The following is a 16,813-nucleotide window of genomic DNA, read 5'->3' as shown; positions in this document are numbered from 1 at the left end:
CCAGTCAGTCACCTGCCATCATCTAATCCAGACAACAAATCAGCCGCTTCCATCTAATCCAGACAGCAAAATCACCCGCCTCCATCTAACGCTGACAGCCAATCACCCGCCTCCATCTAACCCAGTCAATCACCTGCCTCGATCTAACCCAGACAGCCAATCACCCACCTCCATCTAACCCAGTCAATCACCTGCCACCATCTAACCCTGACAGCCAATCACCCACCTCCATCTAGCCCAGTCAATCACCTGCCTCCATCTAATCAAGACAACAAATCACTCGCCTCCATCTAAGCCAGACAGCCAATCAGCCGCCTCAAGCTAACCCTGACAGCCAATCACCCGCCTCCATCTCACCCAGTCAATCACCTGCATCCATCTAACTCAGACAGCCAATCACCCGCCTCTATCTAACCCCGACAGCCAATCACCTGCCTCCATCTAACCCAGTCAATCACCTGCCTCCATCTAACCCAGACAGCCAATCACCCACCTCCATCTAACCCAGTCAATCACCTGCCACCATCTAACGCTGACAGCCAATCACCCGCCTTTTATCTAGCCCAGTCAATCACCTGCCTCCATCTAATCAAGACAACAAATCACTCGCCTCCATCTAAGCCAGACAGCCAATCAGCCGCCTCCATCTAAGCCAGACAGCCAATCAGCCGCCTCAAGCTAACCCTGACAGCCAATCACCCGCCTCCATCTCACCCAGTCAATCACCTGCCTCCATCTAACCAACACAGCCAATCCCCTGCCTCCATCTAACCCTCTCCTTTGCATCCTCTCCTCTAACACAGACTAACTTTCATCCATGAACGGTTCCAACCTAAGCTCTTCAGCAGATCTTCACCATCCCTCCTCTGTCCATGTCCAGACCACCTCAGTCTGACTTATATCTCCAGAACCTCCTTCTTCATGCACCTGGAACCTGGAGAACCCAGAGGAACTCCATGTACGGAGACTACAAACAGAAGAGTGTGTGTGCAGAGAAGATGGAGATACTGACTCCAAGTTCTCACCACCTCCAGAGAAGACTAAGCCATGATTCAGATGGATGCACTTGCAGTTCCCTCAATCGTCTACAGGGGCGCTGCAGTCGTGCTGGGTCTCTAGCCGGAGAAGAACTCACCCCCAACACACACACACACACACACACACACACACACACACTTTTTCTCCGTTGGCTGTCAAAGCGGTGTTGTGCGTGAATTGCTAAGAGATCGTGCGGGATAAATCGCAGCCGCCACGCAACGGAAAACCTCCCGTAGCGGAGGGGAATCGTCGGCAGGGGCGGGGCGGACCAGAGGTCCTGAGACGACTCGCCGAGTTCCCGAGCAACCGTCACCGGGGAGGAAGGTAGGGTTAGCTGGGATGCTAATGCTAACGTTAGCCTTAGCTAACTTCGTCGACGCTGCTTTTTCAGGGTAAAGCGCGGAGTCCAGCGACGCCAGGCCGGACGTGAAACCCGCCGGGACGCCCGGTCGAGAGTGTTTCGCTGTTTTTCACCATTATGCCCGACTGCCTTAAACTCTGACCCCGTCTCCCGGTGCTAGCTTGGTGACATCCGGGGATATTAGCCTTAGCCTTAGCCTTAGCACTAGCTGCGCGCGTCACTTCCTGGTCACTCAACCACCAGGATTATGAACCGATAGCCCGAACACCGAGCCTTTCGTGTCCGGGCGGAACCCGAACTTCAGCCGTGTCCTCCATCCTCCCCCCAGCCAGGCCACCGGGCTGCATGGCCGAGCCGGAGCTGCTGCTGGACTCCAACATCCGGCTGTGGGTGGTCCTGCCCATCGTTTTCATCACCTTCCTCGTTGGCGTCATCCGCCACTATGTGTCCATCCTCCTCCAGAGCGACAAGAAGCTGACGTTGGAGCAGGTGTCCGACAGGTAACCCACCTCCAGGATGCACCTTTCCACTTATTTATCTGAGATGTGCACTGAAGAGCCACCTCCAACCCCTGAAACCACCTTCTCTGATTCCAGCCAGGTTCTGATCCGGAGCAGAATCCTCCGGGAAAATGGCAAATATATCCCCAAGCAGGTAGGCATCTCCATCGCAGGGTGTTCAACAAAGCTGCAGCAAAGGTGTGTGTTGACTCCAAGACACACACACACACACACACACACACACACGTGCGCTCTTCGTTTCAGTCCTTTCTGATGAGGAAGTTCTACTTCAACAATCAAGAGGATGGATTTTTCAAGAAGACCAAGCGGAAGGTGGTCCCGCCGTCTCCCATGACCGGTAACTGTCGCCACTCCTTTACCGTGACGTAGATATTCTGTCTGTCCTCTCACATCGGAGGGAATATTGCAAATATTTCTCCACAAAGACAAATCCCACTCATCACTCCTCATGTCTGCAGCTCAACCATCCAATGTTGTATGTTTTGAAATGACTGGTACATACAAATTGTATCGGGAAACATGTGGAGTTAGACTAAATTAAATGACACATTCGCCGCTTTTCGCACTGGTGGAACTTGTTGGAGTTCGAAGAGCCTTCCAAGGAACGAGGCTCCTTTTCATGTTTCCATAACATGTTATAGGTGCTCGGTGGAACTCCTATGCTGTGTCCGATACTACATATTTCTTGCTGAAGATCCAATTTAAAAAACTTGTGGTCACTAGTCAGCTGTTTTCTTGTAACCAAATAAACAGGACGAGCAAGTAATTGAGAGGTTTCTAGGGCTTGCAGAAGAGCACCAACATTTTGGCCAGAGTAATTTCAGAGTTGGCTAACGGCTAACGGGGTTCTTCATGGGGAGAAGCTGCGCATGGCATAGATATAAACACTTCAACCTATCCGAGAACCCCTGGTTATTATTGAACACTGGCAGTCTCTATGTTGTCTGTGCCGTCTTCCTCCTCTTCTTCTTTGTGGTGGTTTGTTTTTGAGTCTGGAGCTTATGGTGTCACGCCGCAGTCCCTCACTACCTTGGGAATGTGCAACCAAAAGGCTCCCTTGGAGGAGGCTACTTCCTGTAGCAAAAATCAGGACAGTTCTTGGAACTTCTTTGTGTGTCCTGAGCGCATCCCTGTCTCCTGCCCCAGATCCCAGCATGCTGACCGATATGATGAAAGGAAACGTCACCAACGTTCTTCCCATGATCCTGATCGGAGGCTGGATCAACTGGACCTTCTCGGGATTCGTAACAAGTACTGACTCGCATGTTCGATCTCTCCCTTCCCCCTCGCCGGTGTGCCGTTTTTTAACGTTCTCTCTGCGTCCCGTCCATCCAGCCAAGGTCCCCTTCCCCCTCACCCTGCGCTTCAAGCCCATGCTGCAGCAGGGGATAGAGCTGTTGTCGCTGGATGCCTCCTGGTGAGAAAAAAATAAAATGCGATCACACCAACGACGTCCGGAGCTGCTCCTGACGTCGGTGTGTCTGCTTGTTTTCCAGGGTGAGTTCGGCCTCCTGGTACTTCCTCAACGTGTTTGGACTCCGGAGCATGTACTCCCTGATCCTGGGCCAGGACAATGGTAATTCTGGTGCAGGCGAGCCCCTCTGCTTTCAGCGACGAGGGTTAGCGCTTTGCCCGCCGTTCACGTGGTTTTCCGTCCACCCTCGCAGGTGCGGACCAGTCGCGGATCATGCAGGAGCAGATGAGCGGCGCGGCCATGGCCATGCCTGCAGACACTAATAAAGCCTTCAAGGTAGGAAAGGCCCTCAGCTTTTTGGACAATCGGTGACTTTGTCCCCGCCGTGACTCTGTCGTTTATTTCCAGGCCGAGTGGGAGGCCCTGGAGCTGACCGACCACCAGTGGGCGCTGGAGAGCGTGGAGGAGGACCTCATGAGTCGGGAGTTGGACTTTGATGCCATGTTCAGCAAGGAGCTGCCGAGTGGGATCTTCTGAGAGCCCTCATGTGGAACTTTGAGCAATGCAGGGATTTGTTGTTGTCGTTTTTCTTTAAAAACAGAGATATCTCCATAGAGATCTCCTCATTTTATGCAAAGTTTACATTCCTTTCGTTCGAGGTCCTCGTCTTTTCACCGATTAACTTTCCACTGCGGTCTTGGGGGGGTGTGGGGGCTTTCTGCTTACTGAAATTGATTACTATTAGCTTGCAATTAATGCCATCAAAGACCAGTAGATAGTAGAACATGACCCACGTATGATTCTTGTCTTGCACATGTAACGTCACTGTAGTCATTTTAATATGTACCGCCATTTGTGAAAAACAAAAAAACATGACATGTCTGACTTCTTTTGTTTCTGTATTTATAATTTAATGACTGAATCACTCTTTCACGAGGTCAAGCCTCGGGCGGCTTTGCGGGAAAATAAAAATGAAAAGGTCCGGAGCTGAGGAGAAATTCAGTTTGTGTGATTGAAATGTGATTTACTTTTGAAGTGTGTAGATGGTTTGCTTTGTATGGTAACTCCTGTGTTTTGTACATTATAAACGCCCGTTTTCACTAAACAACCTGCTTCGAGTAGTGTTTTTGCCACAGCCGTCTTCTGCTGGGGTTTCAACCCCAAACCCCGGAGGGGAGTGGAAGGGGGTTCTCACTTAGGAGCCGCTTTTCGGAGCTGCCACGCCGGGGTGCAGCAGCCGCAGCGACGGCCTCTCGACCCCGCAGAGACCGTAGAGGAAGAACGCCCGGGTGCCTCCCTCTCCCATCCGCGGCGCGTTCACGACACCGGCACTCACACATACACACAGCGCACGATGGCCGAGGGAGGCGGACCCGAATCGGGTGGCGCGGCGGACTCCGATTCGGAGCCGGTGGCCGCACAAATGCCGACACCCTCGACCGACAGCCAGAAGCAGACAATCGGGACGCTTTTGAAAACCACCCTGCGGAAGGGGGACGAGTGGTAAGGCTGGGCCGGCGGCCGCCACCGCCGGGCGCTCCTCGGCTAAGCTAGCGTTAGCGGGGAAGCTAGCTGTAGCTGTTAGCTAGTGAGGAACGGGAAATGCCAGCGTTAGCGGGGAAGCTAGCGGCGCCGACAGCTGCCTTGCTAGTGATCTCCTCCCAAGCTAATGTCTAAGAAGTTTGCCCGGCCGGCTTCGGGTGGCCTCAACTTGCCTTTTTACTCCCCCAAATATCAGTAATGTTGTGGTAAAAGCCCCAAGCGGGAAACTGTACACAAATCTAGGCGGGCGGGTCATTTTGGCTTCGTATTTAAACGTTAGCCAAGTCAAGCTAACGTGTTTTGCGACAGTGCTAGCCCGCCGTAGGCAGCCCCCGGGCGGCTCGTCGGTTTCCAGCACAGGCCCCGGGGCCAGATAATGGGATCTTGTTGATCCCCTGCCGGTCATCCACCTCCGGTTAGCCGCGATCGGGGACGGAGGGAGCGTCCGGCGGGGTCGATCCCTGCATCGGAACCCGGTGACATGCCTGTTCGGGGGAGCCTTGACAGGCTTTTTAGTCCGACCGGCTAATTCAACGCCACCACACACACTCAGATCGGAGGCTTCACGGGGCTTGGACGTGATGCAATCGCTTATAACTCAATGTTTAACACTGTTCCGAGTCATATCTGGGCTTATTTAGTGACGGGAACGAGTGTCAAGGGAAGAAGAGTCAGTGATTTCTCAGCTAGCATTCACTGTGGCAGCAGGGTGCAATGTAGCCCCCTCCCATGACCACCCTGTATTTCTGTTTCTGCAAAGATCCAGGGATTGTTTGCTTTGAGCCTATTGCATCATTTGTGCCAAAGTGTGTCTGTGTATGTATGTGTGTGTGTGTGTGTGTGTGTGTGTGTGTGTGTGTGTGAGAGAGAGCGTCCGCCTCGGTGTGAGAATTCCTGCCACAAGCCTATTAACCCAAAGGAGATTCCTGCCTGGGGAGGAGATAACGTCAAACACTTGTTACTATATCTGCAATGCAAAGGAATTGCTTAATATTCTTAAGGCAATAAGCCCTGTGCATTTCTCATTACTAAAATTCCCCTGTTGTTGTACCTCAGCATTAGCATTCAGGCGTAGCGGTTGTCATTTCGAAGCGGCGGCCGTGGATAAATCATATATGCTCCATATGTTTTGCCGTAGGTATCTGATAGACAGCCGCTGGTTCAAACAGTGGAAGAAATATGTGGGGTTCGACAGCTGGGACATGTACAATGTTGGAGAACGTAGCTTGTATCCAGGGCCAGTTGATAACTCCGGGCTGTTTTCAGGTAAATCCGACTTTAAACAAGGAGCGGCGCTAAGTGTGTGTCTGTGGTGTCTTTCTCACCGCGTTGTTTTTCCCTTTCAAAGACCAGGAGACTCAGTTCTTAAAAGAGCACCTTATAGACGAGCTGGACTATGTCCTCGTGCCCACGGAGGCGTGGACCAAGCTGGTCAGCTGGTATGGCTGTCTGGAGGGTCAGAGAGCCATCGTACGCAAGGTACCGGCATCAGAGATGTCGCTCGATTACGTTCTGGTCCCGACTCCAGGCAGTCGGCGTTTTTTTTTATTCAATTTATTTTCCTCTCCCAGGTTGTTGAACATGGCATGTTTGTCAAGTACTGCAAGGTGGAGGTGTATCTACTGGAGCTGAACCTGTGCGAGAACGATAACATGGACAATGTGGTCACACGCCACTTCAGCAAGGCGGACACCTTCGGTAAGGACACGCCGAGAGCGGCGGCGAGGGATTTCTGTCTCGCTGGCTCGTCCGCTGAGGGCGTCTCCTCTTCTGTTCCAGATACCATAGAAAAAGAGATGAGGACGCTGTTCAATATTCCATCTGAGAAGGAGACGAGGCTCTGGAACAAGTACATGAGCAACACCTACGAGCAGCTGAACAAGCCAGACAGCACCGTGCAGGATGCCGGTCTCTTCCAGGGGCAGGTAGTGTAAAGCCCCCCCTCCAGATGACCCTCGGATCACTGATAAACCCTCTTCTCGTTCCTGCTGAAGTACACCGCGACTCGGGAGTGTACCAGTCATCGAAAGGCCTTGTGTACATCCTATTCTATCCCTATGCTCAGGAAGTGATGGTTAGCGGCTGGTTTGTGATGTAGCATCCAGCGGCGCGGGGATGGATGCTCCCTGGCCTGTTAGCGTGTGGGCTAAAGGAGGAGTGTTTATCGGTCACGTTCGCCACCTTCTGCTGACGTTTCTAAGTCTCTGAGCCTAAGAGATCACCGCGGAAACTGTCCGGCGTGATATGGAACTCTGCAAACGTGTCTCGTAGATGCCGTGTTCAGCCGGAGCGCTCACTCTGGTATCTTTCTCTAACCGATAGCCCTGGTAGAGGTTGATATGGCTTTGGCTCCGCCCCTCTCTAGTTAGCTCGCCGTGTTGTTGAAGATTCAGAGGCTTCCACTCACCCCGGTTGCCCCTCTCGTTTTTTTTTGCTCAAGGTCGCTATCCTTGATAGCCATGATGGGCTCCCTGCACGGGGGCGACAGAGGTCATGCGACCCAACGACCGGCAGCTAACCGGAGGTCAGCGGTTTGATCCTCGCCACCTCCAGGGACAATGTCACAGCCGGCCTCTGAGCGCGTCAGCAAATTTTGGGGGTGTCTGCCCGTCGCGTGTATACGACGGCTGGAAAACCTCCTCCGGTGGCCCAGAAGAGCGTTTCGTGATGAAGCCTGTTTTTGCGGGGATTCTGCGCTAGAAGCTAACGTAGCAGGTGGCTCCGGTCGCTCCCTCTCCCTGATCGGAGCCGCGGCGGTAGATAAGAGTGCAGCTCGGGTTTCATCCGAACCCGTTTTCCCGCAGGTGCTTGTGATCGAGCGCAAGAATGAAGACGGCACGTGGCCCAGGCAGGCGTCCCATCCCAAGTAAGCGGCCACCTTGTTCGTGGTTCATACAAGCAAGAAGGTCGGAAGAGTCTTTGACGGGAAGGTGCTGCTCTGCTCTCCTGCCGCCCAGGTCGAGCACGGCCCCATCCAGGACGTTCACTACCTCCCCGAAGCTGTCCCCCAACTCGTCGGCCAGTATCTCCTCCACCGTGACCAACGGGGACGGCGGCTACACGCTGAACAACAGCACCTCCTCGGGCAACAGGCTGGGGGGCTACCACTCCTACAGCTCCTCCTACAACTACCGGGAGTCCCAGTCGCAGCCGGGCCTCTGCGGTCTTAGTAATTTGGGCAACACGTGCTTCATGAACTCCGCCCTCCAGGTAAGAAGGGATGTACCTCGCTTGGGCCGAGCAGGCGCAGCCGGAGGAGAGCCTCCGCCGGTGCGTCCGGACCTCCTGACAGTTTTTGCCCCCGACCTCCCCCGCAGTGCCTGAGCAACGCCTCTTTGCTCACCGAGTACTTCCTCAACGACCAGTACGAGGAGGAGATCAACCGAGAGAATCCCCTGGGGATGAGGGGCGAGATCGCCGAGGCCTACGCCGACCTGGTGAAGCAGATGTGGCTGAGCAGCAGCAACTTTGTGGCCCCGCGGAGCTTCAAGGTGGGTGGCGGGAATGGCGGCAGCCTGTCGGATTTCACCGATGCGGCGTTCAAATCCCGACGCGGCTTGTCTGATGAAGAGCGGCTCTGGACCGACAGAAACCCAACTTTCCCCCAGGAGCGAACACCCGCAGACAGGGGAAAAACTGTCCTGATGTCGGGTAGCTTTCTGCCTCGACCCGCTGGCGTAGAAAGAGCGAGAATCGACAAAAAGTAGCAGCGTGCAGACACGGGGGGTATGAGAGTCGGTAGGAACCGATGCTGATGATCTCTCAATGCTAACATCCTTAGTGCTTCCAGTTACACGCTGCTAGCAGACAGGCTATAATAATAGCTTGACTATTCATAAAATCAATAACAACGGCGGACACTGAAGTTGATGAAGCCACACCCCCTGGGAACCTGGCCAATCAGAGAGAGAGGGACTCTGGGGGCGACAGATTGTCATGCAGACAGGATAGAATGAGAGTCGTGCATCATGGGATATCCCATAAGGGCTAGGCTAATGCTAAAAACAAAGGAAGGCTGTAAGCCTGTTCTAACCCAAAGAGATTGTCCATCCCCTAGATGGAGATCTGAAGATGGGTCCGCAGAAGAGTCAACAAGAGATAGAAGCCAAATATCAAATACCCGTGTGTGTGTGTGTGTGTGTGTCTGTGCAGACCCAGGTCGGCCGCTTTGCACCCCAGTTTTCAGGCTACCAGCAGCAGGACTCCCAGGAGCTGTTGGCCTTCCTGCTGGACGGGCTCCACGAAGACCTGAATCGTGTCAAAAAGAAGCCTTACTTGGCCCTCAGGGATGCAGAGGGCCGCCCGGACGAGGTAGCGTAGGCGGACGTTCCTCCTTTCCCCGGCCGGAGTCGCTCTTCCGCGTCACCACCGCCACCCCTCTTCACGCGTGTTTTGGTTTTTCTTCATCTCCTCCGGGCCCTCAGATTGTCGCCAAGGAGGCCTGGACGAACCACCGCTTGCGCAACGACTCCATCATCGTGGACATTTTCCACGGGCTCTTCAAGTCCACCCTGGTGTGCCCGGAGTGCTCCAAGGTGTCCGTGACCTTCGACCCCTTCTGCTACCTCACGCTGCCTCTCCCCATGAAGAAGGACCGCACCATGGAGATCTTCCTGGTGCGGTCGGACCCCCAGTCCAGACCCACGCAGGTGAGGCTCTTCTAGACCTGAAGCGAGCGTTGGCGGAGCTCAGGCAGGTTCATGATGGATCTCCGTTCCCCTCTGTTCTGACAGTATCGGGTCGTGGTCCCCAAGCAGGGCACGGTGACGGACCTGTGCGGCGCCCTGTCCCGGCTCTGCGGGATCCCCTCCGAAAACGTGCGTCGCCAAACACCCCTCACGTCTCACCCCCCCGAAACCGAGTCTCTCCCTAACCCTCAGACCTTCTCGCGCCTCCAGATGGTGGTGGCGGACATTTACAACCACAGGTTCAACAAGATCTACCGCCGGGACGACAGCCTCAACCAGATCGTGGAGAAGGAAGACATCTCGGTGTAAGCGCTCGCCATCGGGCAGGTGTGTGTGTGGCGTCGGTGCCCCCGCTAATCGCACGCGTGTGTGTGTTGGCAGGTACGAGGTGCAGGAGGAAGACAGCGAGAAGATGAACCTGCCGGTGTACTTCAGGGAGCGACATTCCAAGCACGCCGGCAGCTCCTCGGTGCCCCTGCTGTTCGGACAGCCGCTGCTCCTCACCGTTCCCAGACAGAACCTCATTGCAGACGTGCTTTACGACAAGATCCTGGAGAGGATCGGGTGAGAACGTCCTCCGCCGGGTCCGTGGCGGCAACTCATCTCCGTCCGAACCTCCTCCTCGGTCTTCCTCTTGACCTCCGACCCTGGCGTCCTTCTACTCAGATCCGCACCGTCCAAAACCGTGTCTCCGAACCGACCCACATGGCCGCCCTCACCTCCGTCTTCTTGCTTCACACGTTCCTCCACCTTCTTCATCTCCAACCGGTTGCCCGATTGCGCCCCCCCATCTAACCCCGGTTCTCCTCGGCTGCAGGCGCTACGTGAAACACACCCACGGCCCGGGCGGCGAGGGCAGCAGGGCGTCGGCCTCGGCCGCCGCCGCCACCTTCGCCAGCTGCAGCCAGAGCCCCGAGTGCTCCACGTCGTCGGGTCTGAACGCCAGCCCCGTGTCGGAGGGCGCCTCCTGCAGCGCCGGCTCCAGCAACGGCAGCAGCGGCCACTCGGCCAACTGCAACGACACCAACGGCCTCTACGACGGTAGGGAGATCGACCGGCGGGACGCCAACCCGCCGCCTAACCGCCCGCCTGACCGTTGAAACCGTGCACGCGCAGGCGAGGAGGAGGCCATGGACCACCAGGTGAGCCCGGAGCCGGAGAACGGCCAGTCCGAGGAGGAGGAGGAGGAAGAGGAAGAGGAGGAGGACGCCTCCGACTTGGAGAACGGCACCAAAGCGGCGGCCAAGCCGTGCTCCTCGCCCGCCAGGCTCTTCGCCATGTGCGTGGTCAACTCGTACGGGACGGCCAACATCAGCTCGCTGCCCTTCGACGGCAACGTCCTCAAGCTCAACCGTGCGTTCCACTCCTTCGTCCGCCCCCCCAACTTCTCCCGAGCGCCTTTCCTCACATCCCCCCCCCCCCCCCGTCTCCACAGCTCACTCCACCGTCGCCATCGACTGGGACGCCGAGTCCAAGAAGCTGTGCTACGACGAGCAGGAGGCCGAGGTCGGTGCGGTAACGGCGGTCCTCCCCGCCCCCCGCCCCCGGCGCCGCCTCTGACCCAAAGGTGTGTGCTTTCAGGCGTACGAGAAGCACGAGAGCATGCTGCAGCCCCAGAAGAAGAAGGCCACCGTGGCTCTGAGGGAGTGCATTGAGCTCTTCACCACCATGGAGACGCTCGGGGAGCACGATCCATGGTAAAGTGACCATGACGCTCTCAGTCGCCCCCCCCGTCCGCCGCCGCCGCCGCCTCCTCTAATTCCAGGCGTTCTCCCGCAGGTACTGTCCCACGTGCAAGAAACACCAGCAGGCCACCAAGAAGTTCGACCTGTGGTCGCTGCCCCGCATCCTGGTGGTCCACCTCAAGAGGTTCTCCTACAACCGCTGCTGGAGAGACAAACTGGACACGGTGGTGGACTTTCCCATCAGGTACGCCGGGGGGGAGGAGGGGGGAAACGACGGCCAGGTTCAGGGGAAGCTCGCTCCAAGCGAGTTTTCCCAGATCATGGACAGACAAAGCTTTGGAGGAGTTGTTCAAAGCTGGTCGGGGACAGTTTGATGGTCTCAAAAAGCGGGGCGCCTTCACTCCAATATCAGATATAAAGATTAGCATTTAGCAACATGTTGTAGCATTCAGTGCGTAGCCGGTGAGCTAAGAGTTAAAATGAAAAAACCTCCTCCGCCGTCTTTGTCCGATCTCCTGGGTCAATACACTTAGAAAAACCTCTTTATATTTTCTTTTATTGTGTATCGTTTGACGTAAAGTATCGTTCTTATTTAAAAACACATGACCAATCCGTGGGTCCGGAACGTCGTTTTCATTCGTTTTTACTGGGAAATTCAAATCGACATAGGAGCAAATTGAGTCACGAGCTCAGTCGCGGTTAACTCCCAAGTCGAGGCATCGCTTTTAAAGGTCTCTGAGCTCTGAGGAACCGTCTCCAGAAGAGGAAGGTCCGTCCTCACGCGGACCACGATACAGATCAGCTTCTCCTTTCCCCCCCAACGGTTCACGGGGTCGGTTCCGGCTTCGGCCACTAGGTGTCGCGCTTCGACCCCCTCGTCCGCGGCGGCGTACGTGGCTCCGGGAGCCCGGGGTTAACCTGGCAGCTTCACCGCGTCTCGCCATCTCCTCCTCCTTCCCCGCCGCCGAAACCCGATCCGTGACGACTCCGCTCCACCTCGGCTCGCCGCTCCTTTTGTACCGTAATACAGCGTGATTACAGCGTAACGCACCGGCTACGTTTTCCATTCCCGGTTCTTTGCGCGAAACCCCAACTTTTGACGCAGACGCTCCGCGTTACAAGCTTGCCCGTTTTCAAAGCGGTGTCAGACACGCCTCGCCGCCGCGAGGAACCCGATCCGCCCGTAACCAGGGAGGGGGGAGGGAGGGTGAAAAGGCTGAGTCATGCTCGTGGCGCCGCCGCCGCCGCTTTCCTCACGCTGTGCTTTCGCCGCCAGGGACTTGAACATGTCGGAGTTCGTGTGCGACCCCAAGGCCGGCCCGTACACCTACGACCTGATCGCCGTGTCCAACCACTACGGCGGGATGGGAGGCGGCCACTGTAAGCCACGCTCGCCACCGGATAGACGAACCGCCGTCTCCACGGTAACGGTTTTCAGCTGAAACTCCAACCCCTTTTACCCCGCAGACACGGCCTACGGCAAGAACAAGGTGGACGGGAAGTGGTACTACTTCGACGACAGCAGCGTCTCGGCCTCTTCCGAGGACCAGATCGTGGTAAGCTATCGGCGTTGGTGGCGGCAGCGACGGCGGCGTGACGGCGAGTAACGTCCCTCCCTCTCCGTTTCGCAGACGAAAGCGGCCTACGTGCTCTTCTATCAGCGCCGGGACGAGGAGGCGCCGTCGAAACCCCCGCCCTCGGCGTCGCTGGGAGGAGCGCCCGACGCCGCCGACGACCGCATGGACACAAACTGAGGGTGGAGACGCACAAACAACACAAACATGCGGCAAATAATCCACGGGCTGACATGAAACCCCCCCCCCCAGAGACCCTCCCCTCTATGTATGCTGTGTACACACACACACACACACACACACACACATACACACACACATATATAGGTGTGTGTGTGTGTGTGTACATATAAATGTATCTCCCATCACTGGAGCAGAATGTTAGCGGCGCCGCAGCGGTGTGTAGATAAACAGATGCTTCTGTCGCCCACGGAGACCAGTCCTTTTTTTTTTTTTTTCTTCTTTGTTTTCAAGCCAAATGCTGAGTGTCTCAACCAAAGCGTGGTCAGATGATGACCAGGAGGGGAGGGGTCGGGATGGCGGCGGCGGCGGTTACCGTCTCGCTAACAACTGGATCCTCGCGTCGCCCTTTGGGAAGGGGGGGGTTTCCTTCCTGGAGCTTTTCTCGGCCTCCCATCGCTTCTTTCTTAGAACCCTTGGAGAACCTCCAACCCGCCCTTTATTTTCTCTGCCGGCGCTCACGACGCAGAAAGCGGCCTTCTGATTCCTGCAACCTTAACGGCACTTTGGGCGTCTCCGTCAGCCCCCCCCCCCCCGCACGCGGCTCCGTGTCGATTCGCGTTCCTCGTAAAAACAAGCGAGCTCCGCCGCGGCGTTTCCTCCCTCCCCTACTCCAGACATGCTTCCATTCAACGCCCGCGAGGAAAACGGCGCCATCTTAAAAAAAAACAAACAAACATAAAATCGACTACAACCAGTTTTGCTTCGCCCCAGAGTACACGCGGTAGTACTGCGTTCCAGGTGTGTACTCTGTGTCCAGAAAAGGACCGGTTGTACCGACGCGAGGCCTTGGAGGGTCCCCGTCCCTCGCGGCCGGGCCCGGACGCGCCCGCCTCGGCGCCGTGACGCCACAGAGCTCCGCCGGCACGTGGCCAGCCGGGCCGCGGGTGGCGGCGGAGCTGTAAATAACGGCACTATTTTAAATAGGTGTATAAATTATTGTGCTCATATTTATCTCGCCAATATCCACCATATTTGTTTTTAAACGCAGAGCAGACACACCTAACACACACACACACACACCAGTATCTGAATTCAAAGTACAATAAAGACTGGAAGCCTCAGACTATGGTTTCTTTGGACCCACAAGGGTTTAATTTTCCCACTTTCTCGACTGCAGGCTGTCTCTTAAAGGGCCAGTCGCGCGTTTCGCAACCCCCCCAAGCTGTTTGTCGTGGATCCGTCTGTTTCCCGGCTGGCTTGGGGTCTGGTTTCACCCCCTTTGAACACGAGCCAGACTTATCCACACCAACCGGTTTCTTTTTTTTTTTTTTTTTCCTTCTCCCCCCCCCTTTGGTTTCATCACGATCGAGATTTTGTTTTGAATCTGGTGTTCTCCGGATGAAAGGTGAGGATTCTGTGAAGAAAGTCAGGATTAGAATCCAGACTTTAATCTCAGAATCCCCGTGGCGAGGGGGGGGGGGGGGGGGGTCGCCGCGACTCCAGCAGGGTGAAACCGCCGCTGAGCAGCCGGGAGGTCGGAGCAAATGGACTGCCCAGGTAATTCATGATCTTTGCACCTTTTGAGGTTTCACAACCTCCTGTGAGACGTGATGCATTCAGGGGCGGCACCGCGCCTTGTCTTGGGGTAAAAGATAAGGCCTCGCTATCTGTGGGGCGTTTGCGTGCTGGTTCTTGAGATTTCTCCCCCCAAAAAAAAACTATTCCCCTCTTTGACCATGAATTTACATAAAACCTTGAGTGCTGCACCCTTGAGTTTTCCCAACCCGTGTGAGACGTTCATGGCCTCGAAAAAAAAACAACATCGGCTCAGTGGAGCGTTGGTGTACTCGGTCTTGACCTTTCCTGACCTGTGTGAGACGTTCAAGGCCTCGAGAAAAACAACTTTGCACCCGCGATGTTTGAAAACACAAGTCGTGCAGAACAGGCGTGTGTTTGGACGGGTTTTATTGAGTCCCTGAACGCACCGCGGTTCCCACCATCGCTTACGCGGCTGTCGGGCGACCTCCTCCCGCCTTGCGCGGTTTCGGAGGCCGCCGTCATGGAAGTAAACGATCGCGGGTGGGTGGTGCGTCCACGGACTACGACCTTCAGTTAGCTTTCACCAGGAGCTTCTTGATGTCCTCCTCGATGTCACTCGTGAGGAACTTGCGGCTGTAGCGTTTGAACGGCACGCCGTCAGAACCCACCAGGAATTTCTCGAAATTCCACGACACGTCGTTGCGACACACGGGGCTCCACAGGATGAGCCGCGGGTCGGACATGAGCGGCGTGGGGTCGTCGCTCGGTGCGGGAAGGCTCTCCCGGAGAAGCGTAAAAAGCGGGTGCGCGTCCCCGCCGTTCACGTCCGCCTTCTCCAGCAGCTGGAACCGCGGCTCGAAGCCGTTTCCGGGACGGACGTGCTTCAGGGACAGGAGGATCTCCTCGTTCTTGCAGTTCTCCTGCGTGGGAGGCAAAAACACGCAGGTGATTCGGACGCGCACCTGGAATGGAACCGGAAGTGGAACTTCCCTCACTTCCGGTTTGCCACTTCCGCATTCCCGCTCGTTTGGCGTCGTTCAAAACGCACAGGTGGGCACAGAGCTGCGTAAAAACGCTGTAATAACTCCCGCAAATAACGACGCTGGTTAAAACTTAGCCCAAAAGGTGATAAACGCGCAGAAAAGCTCACCTGGTGGCCGAACTGGTTGCAGGGCATCCCCAGGATCACCAGCCCCTTGCTCGCGTAGCGGTCATGGAGCTCGTTCATCTGGGTGTAGTCCCTGGTGGTCGTGCCTCAGAGGGACGCCACGTTCTCGATGAGGACCACCTTTCCGCGCAGCGAGGAGAACTTGAGCACCTCTCCCGTGAGGAGGCGCGCCGTGAGGTCGTAGAACTTCGATGCCATGTTTCCAGAATGTGGAACCCGCGGCGAGGACGGGAGGGAAGTTCTCCGGTTCCCCGGAGGCGGCTCCAAAGGCGTCTTGACAAAGAGGTCACAGCTCAAGATAGTTCCCTGCTCGCACTTGGACGCGTCGTGCTATCGCGATATTTCCGATATCCACTGTTAAAATAGGATTCCGGTCAAGTATCGTTAATTCACTGTTATGCAATCGGATGATGAACTGAGACTTACTGTATAATAAAATATGCCATGTCCATTTTGAGTCGTTGCAACCGAATTATTGTCCCATGCTATCTAAACCGATGTCTTGTTTATCGAATATGATCAGCAAGCGTCCCATTAGTGTCATCAACAACAGCAACAACAATGATATTAATAGCCGAGTAGTGTTAGATGATGAGATGCACTGTAATGATCCCATGCTTGGGAAATTGTTTCGCAGAAGCTGCAAGACATATGAGGACAAGACAAGCTTAAAATACATTACAAAAAAAAAAAAAAACAAGATAAGGAAACTCTTAAGTGTAAAAATATAGGGTATAATCTTAAAAAAAAGTCGTATTTACCAGTATAAAAGAATAAATAATGAGCAAAGTGGCAATGTGAAGTATTAGATGGAGAAAGATGTCTTAATCATACAAACATTGGTATTAAAAACACAAATGAATAAGTTCAGAGAGGGTCAGAGGGAGATACACTGTGCTTTTGTAGACCTAGAAAAAGCATATGGCAGCGTGCCGAGAGGAAATCTGGTATTGTATGAGGAGGTCCGGTGTGGCGGGGAAGTAGGTTAGACTGGGGCAGGACATGTATGCTTGCTGTGAGACAGCGGTGAGGTGTGCTGTAGGGGTAACAGAGAAGTTCAAGGTATAGGTGGGACTCCATCAGGGATCACCTCTGAGCTC

At 55.2% G+C, this 16,813-nt stretch overlaps 3 protein-coding genes across 3 annotated transcripts; 2 read left to right on the top strand and 1 right to left on the bottom strand.

Moving 5' to 3' along the window:
• Window positions 1–1,159: 1,159 nt before the first annotated feature.
• emc3 (ER membrane protein complex subunit 3) lies at window positions 1,160–4,439 on the top strand. Its single transcript, XM_086168116.1, has 9 exons — window positions 1,160–1,362; window positions 1,728–1,899; window positions 1,996–2,053; window positions 2,164–2,257; window positions 3,067–3,171; window positions 3,256–3,337; window positions 3,417–3,496; window positions 3,588–3,670; window positions 3,743–4,439. Exons 2-9 carry the CDS (start codon window positions 1,745–1,747, stop codon window positions 3,869–3,871), a joined length of 786 nt encoding a protein of 261 aa, XP_086024242.1. The 5' UTR covers window positions 1,160–1,362; window positions 1,728–1,744; the 3' UTR covers window positions 3,872–4,439.
• Window positions 4,440–4,651: 212 nt separating this feature from the next.
• Window positions 4,652–13,256, top strand: usp4 (ubiquitin specific peptidase 4). Its single transcript, XM_086168506.1, has 21 exons — window positions 4,652–4,837; window positions 6,015–6,142; window positions 6,225–6,355; window positions 6,448–6,574; window positions 6,656–6,801; window positions 7,681–7,742; window positions 7,834–8,086; window positions 8,194–8,367; window positions 9,029–9,187; window positions 9,301–9,525; window positions 9,610–9,693; window positions 9,775–9,869; window positions 9,946–10,128; window positions 10,382–10,605; window positions 10,681–10,917; window positions 11,000–11,070; window positions 11,146–11,261; window positions 11,344–11,493; window positions 12,526–12,629; window positions 12,717–12,805; window positions 12,881–13,256. The coding sequence occupies exons 1-21, from the start codon at window positions 4,689–4,691 to the stop codon at window positions 13,001–13,003; spliced, it is 3,030 nt and encodes a 1,009-aa protein (XP_086024632.1). The 5' UTR covers window positions 4,652–4,688; the 3' UTR covers window positions 13,004–13,256.
• Window positions 13,257–14,954: 1,698 nt separating this feature from the next.
• On the bottom strand, window positions 14,955–15,979 carry gpx1b (glutathione peroxidase 1b). The gene is made up of 2 exons (XM_086168507.1): window positions 15,696–15,979; window positions 14,955–15,465 (listed from the first exon to the last, which is right to left on the bottom strand). Exons 1-2 carry the CDS (start codon window positions 15,909–15,911, stop codon window positions 15,115–15,117), a joined length of 567 nt encoding a protein of 188 aa, XP_086024633.1. The 5' UTR covers window positions 15,912–15,979; the 3' UTR covers window positions 14,955–15,114.
• Between the last annotated feature and the right edge of the window lie 834 nt (window positions 15,980–16,813).

Source organism: Fistularia commersonii, chromosome 21 (assembly GCF_037954325.1).
Source record: "Fistularia commersonii isolate RoL2024-O1a breed Wild chromosome 21, RoL_Fcom_v1.0, whole genome shotgun sequence".
Lineage (NCBI taxonomy): Eukaryota > Metazoa > Chordata > Actinopteri > Syngnathiformes > Fistulariidae > Fistularia > Fistularia commersonii.
Note: the sequence above shows the minus strand (reverse complement) of the source record. Positions and strands in the feature narration are given on the sequence as shown.

Excerpts from the sequence above, each read along its gene's own strand:
- emc3 (XM_086168116.1), top strand. The coding sequence starts at position 1,745 with ATGGCCGAGCCGGAGCTGCTGCTGGACTCCAACATCCGGCTGTGGGTG. Across the intron at positions 1,900-1,995 it reads TTGGAGCAGGTGTCCGACAG|CCAGGTTCTGATCCGGAGCA; the intron begins GTAACCCACCTC and ends CTCTGATTCCAG. Across the intron at positions 3,172-3,255 it reads CTTCTCGGGATTCGTAACAA|CCAAGGTCCCCTTCCCCCTC; the intron begins GTACTGACTCGC and ends CCGTCCATCCAG.
- usp4 (XM_086168506.1), top strand. The coding sequence starts at position 4,689 with ATGGCCGAGGGAGGCGGACCCGAATCGGGTGGCGCGGCGGACTCCGAT. Across the intron at positions 6,143-6,224 it reads TAACTCCGGGCTGTTTTCAG|ACCAGGAGACTCAGTTCTTA; the intron begins GTAAATCCGACT and ends TCCCTTTCAAAG. Across the intron at positions 11,071-11,145 it reads ACGACGAGCAGGAGGCCGAG|GCGTACGAGAAGCACGAGAG; the intron begins GTCGGTGCGGTA and ends GTGTGCTTTCAG.